Source organism: Acomys russatus, chromosome 23 (genome assembly GCF_903995435.1).
Source record: "Acomys russatus chromosome 23, mAcoRus1.1, whole genome shotgun sequence".
Lineage (NCBI taxonomy): Eukaryota > Metazoa > Chordata > Mammalia > Rodentia > Muridae > Acomys > Acomys russatus.
Window position 1 is genome coordinate 46,916,794 of NC_067159.1, and position 11,302 is coordinate 46,928,095.

At 46.9% G+C, this 11,302-nt stretch overlaps 1 protein-coding gene across 1 annotated transcript in view; it reads left to right on the top strand.

The window, feature by feature from the left end:
• Mcoln2 (mucolipin TRP cation channel 2) overlaps positions 1-6,358 on the top strand; it is a 42,642-nt gene extending 36,284 nt beyond the window's left edge. Inside the window, exons 12-14 of the mRNA XM_051165547.1 lie at positions 1,541-1,747; positions 3,607-3,728; positions 6,178-6,358. Coding sequence (XP_051021504.1) covers positions 1,541-1,747; positions 3,607-3,728; positions 6,178-6,214 — 366 coding nt within the window. The 3' untranslated portion in view covers positions 6,215-6,358. The remainder of the gene's footprint in view (positions 1-1,540; positions 1,748-3,606; positions 3,729-6,177) is intronic.
• Positions 6,359-11,302: the final 4,944 nt, after the last annotated feature.

The window sequence follows — 11,302 nt, forward strand, 5'->3', positions numbered from 1 at the left end:
TGCGGGCATCAGCTGCTGTTCACTCCCACTGCCCTGTCTTCCTGCTGTGACAACTCGTGTATCACCCCCAAACCACGGGTGAGATAAATCCTTCCTCCTTGCCAGGTATTTATTCACAGTGACAAGAAAAGCAACTGGACAGTCTTGGGGGCTTGCCATTCTTGAGAGCAAGCCGAGCACTCTAACGTCAGAGTTCCCACCTGGTACCTCAGATGTGCTGTGTCTAAAACTGGACAGCTTAAGACTAGTGTAGAAGTCTTAAGTCTTGTGTCTGTATCAAAGCATCACCTGTCAATAAAAAGCTAATGGCCTGTAGCTGAGTCAGGAAATGGGAGGTGGGACATCCGGCAGGCAGAAAGGATTCTGGGATAGAACCAGATGGGGAAGAGTTGTTGGCAATATGTGAGGAGGATGGGCAACGTGTTACCTGAGCAGAAGTAACCAGCCGGGTCGCAAGATGTAGATTAGTATAAGTGAGTTATTTTAAGGTATGAGCTAGTCAGAAAAGAGCCTAACTATATGGCCCAGGTATTTGTAATTATATTTTGAGCCACATGAGTCTTTATTCCTGGAGTTTAGGGCCAGGAGGAAAATCCACCACGACAGACTGAGTAACTATGAGCAACTAGAATAGGTAAGAAAAGGAATGAAATGAATGGTTCGCTTTGGATTGAGGGCACATTCCCCGACGGTGGGGGAGTCATGGAGGTAAGACCATGAGGTGGCTGGTCACGTGACATATACAGTTAGTCAGGAAGCAGAGAGAGATGGATGTGCTGTTCGGCTCACGTGCTCCCTTTCAGTCAGCCTTGGATCAGAGCCCGAAGTGTCACATCCTATGTACAGGGTGGATCTTCTCACCTAAGTTAACTAGAAACTCCTCAGAGTCCCGCCAAGGGTGTGACAGAATCGTAGGTGATTCTGGATCTGATTTCTCCAGAGTCTCTTGTAATGGTTAGGACTCCTAATGCCATGCTGACTGGCCTCTGCCCTTGGTAGGAGAGCTCCCACTTGCTTTTAGTTTTTAAAAAAGCATGGGTCACATCACACTGCTCCCATGCTGTGATGTCCCTCACTCATGTCTGCTTGTGAGCTGGAATGAGCCTGACGTGTGCCCAAGTCTCAGCGAGGCCCTGTGCAGTTCAGCACAAATGTCCCTCGGCAGCTGTTGCTGTGTGTCTCAGCACACACCGAGTAGGACCTTTTCCTCCCCTCACTGAGAGCCGGCTTGGAGTGTCACTGACCTTGTATGGCCCACCTCAGCTCTGCCACAGGCCTTGCCATCTGTCTTAGCTGTGGCCTGTCTAATTTTGGGGTAGGAAGTTTCTTGGAAAGTGTTTATTACATGGCTGGGGAGGCTATGGTATAGCAATTTAAGAAAACTCTTTTATTGTGTGGAGTCTCGACCCTTTCCACATACTGCAGGCTGTAGTATATAGACTCTACAGTTTTATTAATGACAAGAACAGCTTGAAGAAAATAAGCTCCCTGCTTCCTAGGGTTGTCAGGCTCATGAGTTCCTATGCGTCTTCCCTTGCAGTTTGAAAACCTGAGCATCGTTGCTGAATGCTTGTTTTCTCTGGTCAACGGCGATGATATGTTTGCCACCTTCGCTCAGATCCAGCAGAAAAGCCTCCTGGTGTGGCTGTTCAGCCGCATCTACTTGTATTCCTTTATTAGTTTATTCATCTACATGGTCCTCAGCCTTTTCATTGCACTCATCACCGACTCCTATCACACCATTAAGGTAAGTCATGATCAGTATTTGCTGACAAAGAGCATCATAAACTTTGTACGGGTTGGCGCGTGAGTTGGTGCGTGAGGAAAGGCTGTAATCTTATCAAAACAGAACCTTGGTCACCTTTTTAAGACTTTACAAAATAAACCTTTTTTTTGTTCTGATGACTAATTTTAAAATATGTGCTTCTCTTGGGGTTTCTATTCCTGTGTTGAACCATAAGCAAAACCAATTTGTAGAGGAAAAGGTTTATTCAGCTTCTGTATCCACATCACTGTTCACCATCAAAGGATGTCAGGACAGGAACTCAAGCAGGGCAGGAACCAGGAGGCAGGAGCTGATGCAGAGGCCATGGAGGGATGCTGCCTACTGGCTTGCTCATCATGGCTTGCTCAGCCTGCTTTCTTACAGAGCCCAGGACCACCAGCCTAGGGATTGCTCCACCCAGAGGAAGCCTGGGCCTTCCTCTATCAATCACTAATTAAGAAAACGCGCTAAGGACAGGTCTTATGGAGGCATTTTCTCAGTTGAGGTTCCCTCTTTGCAGATGACTCCAGCTTGTGTCAAGTTGGCATAAACTGGCCAACACAGTACTTGACACATTTAACTTGCTACTCTGGCTTGGGTTGGGAAAAAGAGAGAAAGCTATAAAGGCTGATTATGATGACTTCAACCACCAGACTGCTGTTCGTGGGCACCGATAGATGCTCATGCCTGAATGGCTACCTGGCACTCTTCAGTGTAAATAGCAGTGGTTGTCACCCTGATAGCTGATGGTGACATACTTTATACATTGCTGGTGCATGCTTCATTAAAGTAAAGAAAAGGATGGTTCCGGCTTTCCTAAGCCAGGGTTCACCCCATGCCCCTCAGATGGGGCCTGTGTGGTTAATGTGCACCTCACTGTCCTGGGAGCTGGTACCTCCATGGCAGATGGTTGTGTTAGGAAAACTACTTCAGGACCAGCTCCTGAGCCACACAAGTGCCATGTTGGTGTCTTTGAGTGCTGTCTTCTGCTCAGCCCTTCCCATACTAATTCTGAAGAAAGCTGCTCAGTGGTCAGTGTGGGATTCAAGTCAGGGTGTAGTTCATAGCTGAGCCTCGTTGCAGAGTGTGCTGGGACAGTCCTGTAGGCTCTTTCCATGAAAAGTCATGTCTTTGACATGGGCAGAGGTTGGCGTGAGTGTCCTTATGTGGGGCAAGTGTCAGCGCTGAGATGGATGGACTTACTAAACATGCCTGGATGCTAGGGGCTTTCTGTCTGTTGGGGAAAGTTTACCCCAACTCCCACTTTCTGGCCAAGTTTTGTGTAAGCAGAGACTATGGGTTAGGTCCCTAGATTCTAAGTGGACAGGAAATTATCTGCTGGTCTCACAATTAACATTCCAGCTTTCTAGCCAGGCTCAGTGGTGCATGCCTTTAATCCCAGCACTCAGGGAGGCAGGGGCAGGTGGATGGCTATGAGTTTGGGGCCAACATGATCTGCAAAGCAAGTCTAGGACAGGCAGAGCTACACAGAGAAACCCTGTCTCAAAAATCTAAAACAAACAAACACCACCACCAACAAAAACCACTCCAGCTTTCTGGTTTTGACTATTTCTTTCATTCTTCCTTTCAACACTCCTCTTCTCCCTTCTCTCCTGGCTTATTTTCTGGAGTTTTCCCTCCCATTGTTCTCAGTTCCCATGGCCTCCCTGACTTAGCTGTTCTGTGTCTGACAGACTGATACTTCCTTGTTCATAGCACTTCTTGGACTTCAGCTAGCACTGTGGGAGTTTTCTTGCACAAGGGTGGGTTTGGTTTGTTGACAAAAGGACTAACTTCCTGTGCTCCAGAAAAAAGTAACAACATTGTGTGCTTGTCAAAAGAAATACCAACAGAATGGCTTTCCTGAAACGGATCTGCAGAAATTCCTGAAGGAACACAGCAGCAAAGATGGGTACCAGAAGCAGCCATCCGCCTTGCTGTCCTGCATCTGCTGTCTGAGGAGGTCAGTATTGTGTCTGTAGTGGGGGAAAAAAGTCATTCCCAAGTTAACATCACACTCTGAAATCAGCTCGTGGTGAGAAATGGTTAGTTTTTTTCTTTTTTCTTTTCCTCCCACAAAGATTTGTTTGAGAAATAAATTGTTTCTTGTAAAGCAATGCTCTACACAACAAGGTTTGTGTAGAAAGCTTCAGGACGTGCTTGAAACTCCTAGGGATCTATGAGAGTCTCAGGAGGAGATGAACTGTGACCAGAGCAGGAGGCTGGCCAAAGGAAGAGGTCAGAGTGCATGTTTTGGAGGCGGAGCTCCAGGAACGTCAAAGGCATTGTCTCCTCCACAGGATGTGGGACAAATCAGCTCCTTGACTAGACTGGGGACCTGATGGAGAGAGAAAGCTGTTGGTGTCTGTCCTACTTACTTTTCTATTGCTGTGACAAAACACCAAGACCAAGGCAACAAAAAGAGGAAAAGAGTCTATTGGGATTTACAGTTTAAGAGGGAGGAGCCATGACTGTCACAGCGGGGAACCTGGCACTGGAGGCATAGCTGAGCCCTTACATCCAGCTCCACAAGCAAAAGGCAGAGACAGCTAACTGGAAGGGGCATGGGCTTTTGACACCTCAGAGCCCACTCCGAGGGAAATGCCTCCAACAAGGCCACACCCCCTAATCCTTCCCAAAGAGTTCCACCAACTGAGGACTAAGTAGTCAAATATATGACCCTGTAGGACTCATTCTCCTTCAAACCACCACAGCGTTCTTGGTTACAAGCACGCATCTGTAGCTCTTCATTGCTCAGCCAGGCTTTGCCAGATTCTGAGACTCTGAGAGAAATGGTCCGATTCCCAGTGAGCAGAGAGTTCTACACAGTTGCGTGGGGACCAGGATGGAGGTCAGGTGGGGGTGGCTTTCGCAATGTACACATCTGCATTGTCACCTGGGTCAGAGGTAGACAATTTCAAGGTATTCCTTGCCCATGTTTTTTGAGGAGAATTCCATAAACCAAATTCCTAAAGGAGGACTAGAGATCATAGCTACTTAAGCTCCGGAGATGTGTTTGTCAGTCAGTTCACACCGCATCTTGAGGTTTGCAACAAGATGGCTGAGCGTATCCAAAGAACATCTGGTAAACGTGAGGTCTTCTGAGGGGTCTTCAAAATTGAATCTAATCCTCTCAGAGCATCAACTTATTGCCGTGGATGCCAGGATAAAAGAAAATTAATTTTCTTAATTGGCAACGACCTCCGAAGAGATAGGAAGGCGGTGCCGGGCATGGTGATGCATGCCTTTAATCCCAGCACTCAGGGAGGCAGAAGCAGGTGGATCATTGTGAGTTTGAGGCCAGCCTGGTCTACAAAGCAAGTCCAGGACAGCCAAGGCTACACAGAGAAACCCTGTCTCAACACCCCCCCCCACAAGTAGGAAGGAGAAGGCAGGTCTCTTGGAGTTGCCTCGCTATCATGTAGCTATTATTATTATTAGTGGCTTTTCTTGCCATTGTGACGTAATACCTGGTTGAAAACAACTTAGGGAAAGAATGGCTTTTTTTTCAGGTCAGGGTTTGAGCAAGTAAACCCCAGTGGCTGGAGCATGTGGCAGCTGGTCACCCTGCACACACAGCCAAGAAGCAGGAAGAGATGAATGGATGAATGCTAGTGCTCGGTTTGCCCCCCTTTCCCCGTTCCCTTCACTCCAGGACAGGGCTGCTTGCATTCAGGGTACTCTTCCCTTCTCAGTTAAACATCCCTAAAAATACTCTCAAAGGCATCCCCAGACGCATACCTCCATGGCCCTCCTGAGCCACTTGATGCTGGCAGGGTAAGCCTGGTAGCCTCAGGTTCCTCTTCCCAGCCTTCCGTGGTATGGCTCTTGAGAAAAGCTTGGCTGGGTGATATGAGTTCTCGGATGTTCTCTAGTATAAGGGATGGGCCTGGCCCTTGCAGCCATTGATAAAGCTCTGCTAGGGAACAGTGCTAAGAGATGATGGCTGCTCACAGGTTGTTTCCAGAAGCCTCTATCCAAACCTCAACATACGTACATTTTCCCTTCCCCAGTTTTCTTCGTCTTTCACACTTTGCTCACATGAGTCATGTGTGTCTGGAATATTGAGTAGTCTAGTCTGCTTGTAAAGATTTTGGGGAGTCCGTGTGGGGTGTAGCTCAGTGATAGAACAGTTGCCTACCCTGGACAATGCCCTCAGTTTGATCCCTAACACCACTATATGAATAATAAAGTAAAAAAAAAAAAGTTGTAAATGTCAGGATGGTGATGCATGTATTCTGGGAGGGGAAGCAGAAGGACCAGGCATTCCAGGTCATCCTCAGCTACAGAGTTTGAGGCTAGCCTGAGCTACGTGAGGCCCTGTCTAAAAGAACAACAAAGACCCAAAGCTACCCAAACAAAAATTGTTAAGTCACTGTCCTCTGTTTTCCTCATCCCCTTTTCTGTTACAGGAGAGGAAGCGATGACCACTTGATTCTCATTGACTAAAACCCTTTGCTAATGTCAATCAAGTCCAGACCTCATCCTCTGGTAGTACAGAGACACCCCAAAGTCAGCAGCGGTTCACTAGAAGACTGTCTTACTGAACCAGCGACCCAGAAGGAGGGGTGCCCAGGAACTGCTGACCTAAAGTGACATTCCGAAATTACTTTTAATAAACATGAAGGGTGGAGAATAGGCCCCTCCTGTCAATTAATGTGCCAGAAGTGTGGCATTGAAATTCACCAGTAGTCTGCTAATTTGTGACATCATAATGTTACGATGGAATTTTAGAGTGTGCTTTTTGCGAGAGAGAGAGAGAGAGAGAGAGAGAGAGAGAGAGAGGGAGAGGGATTTGTTTTAAATTCAAGGTCAGCCAATTTGGCTTCAATACCAAATTAAGACTTGAAGCTGGAGAACTGGTAAGCCATGTAAGGCTCACACTCAGATGCTAACAGAAAGATGGCTAGAAGAACTCAGACCCCAGCTGGTTGTACTGTGAGCTTGCTTCTTCAGCATGGCCTGCAGAGTCCGTTAGCACAACCGTTGGCATGCAGCAGGACACCTGGGTGTCTGCTCAGCTGACCTTCCCCTGGACTGTGCACACGATGGATGGCTCTAAACTTGGAGTGGCCATCTATTTCATGAGCCATCTCCACTGTGGTGGGGATTTGCCTTTGTCAAGCAAGGAATTGTGATGCATTTTCCCTTGAATAAACTGATTTTCACAATGCTGTATTGTACCATTACTGTGTGTTTAAAAAAAAAAATGTAGTGTCTCTCAACAGCTCACAAGCCTCCAGAGTTCCAGTGTCAGAGATCACGTGACTCTTTCTGACATCTGCAGAGTGGTGCAGATGCATACATGCAAGCAAAACACTCACACACATAATAGATATAAACCTTAAAAATTTTTAAAGGAAAAAGGCTCATGCTTGCATATAGACTGCTTAGTTTGAAATATCATTTTGGCTTATCTTTCTTTTTATGGAAAATTTCAAGAGCCATAGGGTTTGGTTTTAAAACTAAAGACCGAGGTTCTAGGTTTCTTTACCTGGTTCCAAATCGGGTGTGTGGATAAGCCTTGGCTAGTGTAGTTGGCTCTGAACAGACCAGCTTTCCAGTCCGCAGCTTTGTCTGTCATTTGGACAGAAATTTAGTGATGGCACCACCCATTCTTCACTACCCTTTGAAATTGACTTTCATGCTTACTTTCACTTCTTTTTATTCCAGTTGGCTCAAATACTTTCAGGAGGAAAAGTATTTTTTAAGGTTACCATGGAAACATTGTTTCTTCTCTTAGTCATTGTAAACAATTGTCACTTTTCTCACTGCCTTATCTGTTGAATGTTATTGAACAATGTATTATGGTAGCTGCTAACAGACACATCTGGGACCAACTATTTCTTCTCTTAGACCTCAGCTTGGGGACGTCACTGTGACCGGAGATACAGTCTTTCTACCTCTTAGTTGCATTCTAAGATCTCTACTCATTGTGGAAACTGCCTCCTTGGCTTCTGTTGCGAAGCTGCAGGCGCTATCTTAAGCCTCTGGACTTGGAGCTGCAGAAACAAGCATGACATGGGAGCCCCTTGAGTCACAGCTGCACTCAGCCTGTAGTTTTGGGGCTCTAGACAAGTCGCTTCTGCCTTGAGGTGAGGTTGATACATCTCAATAACTGAGTTTGACATCCGGGCCACAGGTCCAGCTGCCAACCGTGGCATTAGTGTGGATCCTGAGTTCCTCGCCCTCCCATCCTCTGCTGTGTTTAGAAGTCTAGTCCATGTGATGGTGCGGACACAGAGCACTTACTTCTGTAGCTAGTCTGCCCAGGATCTTCTCCTATCTGAGTTTCTTTGGACAGGGTACGATGTGCCTCCATTTCCCCATGTGCAAAAAGGAGACTGAAAATTAAGAGTCAAATTAAAGTTCATTGAAAGGGGCATGGCCCTTAATTGCTTCACTATCAGATCATTAAAAATGTCATTTTGCTTGGTGTACAAATAAAAGTGCACATCAATTCAGCTGGGCTAGCCAGGAAGAGCTTCATTTTTTCTACATGGTTACTGTGAACTTTGTTTTTGGAAAGGCTTTAGGGGCACAAAAATCCACTTCTAGCTCTGGCCTGGAGACAATGAGTAACTCAGCTCTAGGAGATTGCCACTGGGTACCCAGCGGTCAAGAGGAGATGAAAGGGCCCGAGGAGCACACACTCTCACTGTCCCCAGTCCTCTGCCAGGGGCTTTAGCATCCTTAGCCGGACCTGCCCAACAGCAAAATGCCGCACAGCTTCATTGTCAGCCCAAGGTTACCCAACGAGGCAGATGTATGGGAGGTGAGGGGGTGTTTACCCAAAGCTCCCCGTTTCCTTTTTTAATTGTGAGACCCCATAGCGAAGAAGTGGAATAGGTTGTTCTGCCTCACAGATGGGATACAGCCAGCCTACCACGCCAGAGAAGGCAAGACATGGCTACTGGAGCCACTCTACACATGGGGAGGCTGCATCCTGTCGGCAAGGCTCCGTTCTTCCCTTTTCTAAAGCCAGTCCAGGGCAATGGCGCTGCTTCCCTTTGGGATAGGCCTCGCCCCTCAGCTCATTCTTTTAGCAAGTGCTGTCACTGTCACACCAGAAGCTGTGATTTACTAATGCTCTGGGCATTTCTATCCTCCCATTCCTCCCTCCCTCCTGCTTTCACCCTATTCCCCTCCCCTAGGTCTAAGACGGAGGGAGACCTCCTCCCCCACTATATGGTCATAGGCTATCAAGTCTCATCTTGGCAGCCTGCTTATTCTTTCTTTGAGTGCCACCAGGCTTCCCCACCAAGGGGATGTGGCCAAATGCTCAAACTATTGCACTAACCAAGGACAATACAAGCAGTAAACATCGAACCCCTACTCTGATCTAGCCAATGGACAGGACATTTTCCACAATTATGTGGAGAGTGGGGACTGACTCTGACATGAACTCTGGGCATTTCCCAATCCCACCAAGTTGATGAAATTAACACAACAGGCTCTTCCTCACAGTTTACTGAGTCCCGTGGAGCCAGACCCGTTGGAAACCCAGGCCAGGGCCTCGCACACGTGAGGCTCAACTTCTTATCAAGGGGCAAACAGCAGTGTGAGCACCTTCACGTAAAAATAGCCAGGAGTCCGAAGGTCATGAGCCCAGTGCGTCGGGGACCTGCCCCATGGTGTAGGCCAGAGTCCTTTGCTGCCGCTCTAGAGGAGTATGGTTCCCTTGCCCGTGCTGGCTCCATACTGCAGTAACACAGACTTCACTGTCAATCGCTTCCACCTCTATTTTCATGTGACGGTGGCAAGTTTTCTTTTACCCTGCCTGGCTTGACGTCTGAACAGTTCAGCTCTGCATTCGTTACCATGTATGTAGGCTCTCACATGATTTGGAGAGCATGCGTGAATCCCCTCTTGCCTGGCAGGGTGAAGAGGACCCCTCAGACTACCCCAAGCACGGCACTCTGTGCACCAGCACTAAAGAGAGACCATGCACTATGGCCTGGGAACTGGAGAGATTTGCTGCGTCGGAGAAAATGCCGAGAGCCGCCTGTTTTCCCTCTGGAGATTGCCAGGCTCTCCACACGACTGACAACAGGGTTAGCTCGGTGCTGGTATGACCTGTGCCTTCTCCAAGGACCCTCCGCTTGGCTTAATGGCTGTACCAAAGCCTTGAAATTCCTAATGTATTTTAGACAGGGTCCCCCACGTGTTTACTTTTCAGTGAGTTTTGCTGGTCCTGCTAATCTGATGATAAGATTTAATGCAATGGTTAAAATGTGCTTTTACAATTTTAGATTTCAATTCAATTTAACAAGGTGTACATATAACTGTGTTGCCTGTGCATCTCTGTGTGGGAGTGCTCACAGACTCCAGTGTTGGATCCATGGAAGTGGGCTTACAGCTATCTGTGGGCCACCCAACGTGGGTGCCAGGAACCAAATTGGGGACCTCTACAAGGGCAGTACATGATCTTAACTGCTCGGGCATCTCTCTAGCCCTTGAAGCATGCTTTAAGAAGGTATTTAAGAAAGTATTTCTGTGCTGGGCATGGTGGCACATGCCTTAAATCCCAGCACTCAGGAGGCAGAGGCAGGCAGATCGCTGTGAGTTCAAGGCCAACCTGGTCTACAAAGTGAGTCCAGGACAGCCAAGGCTACACAGAGAAACCCTGTCTCGAAAAGCCAAAAAAAAAAAAAAAAAAAAAAAAAAGAAAGAAAAAGAAAAAAAGAAAGTATTTCTTTTATTTTTTTGAGATTATAAAATTGCAGAAGAAGTGTGCTTTTAAAAAGACTGAAAAATCTAGGTTTGTGTTTATACTTGTGGTTGGGATTTTTTGTTTTTGTTATTGTTGTTTTTTGTTTGGTTGGTTTTAGGCAGGATCTTACTCAGTAATCCATGCTGACCTGGAACTGAGAACCGGGTCCAGGCTGAGCTCGGATTCACAAAAATCCCCCTGCCTCTGCCTCTTGACTTCTAGGCTTACAGGCATGCACCACACTGGATGAACCTTTTAATTTAATAAATATAATAAATGAAATGAGTGAACTGGAGTTATAATTGTGTTTCTTAAACAACAAACTTTTTTTAAAGGAAGTTTTAGGTTCACAGCAAAATTGAAGGTCCAGAGAGTTCCCACAGCCTCTCTACTCCCGCAGGTGCCCAGCCTCTGAGTTTCTCAGGTGCTCAGATCAGAAAGGTACATTTGTTGTCAACCCCATTTGTGAACCTTCATGTGCCGGTCAGCACCCATAGCCCATCGCTGCTTTAGCCTTCATCCTCAGTGATGCTCGTCCTATGGGTCTGGGAGAATGTGTGATGGTATCCAGTGTTGGAATCCATGTGTGGTGGTCTCCCTGCCCTAAACACCACCTGCTCTTCTGGTCCTTTCTCTCCCCTTCCTCCCAGCTCTTGGTGGCTTGTCAATCCATCCTTACACTGTCTCTATTCTTTTTTTAAAAAGATTTATTTATTTATTATTATGTATACAGAGCTTTGCCTGCATGTGACTCGCGTTACTGTCTAGCCAGCAAGAACGACGCTGCACACACAGGATCCTTCTGCAGTAAAGCTTTAATGTGT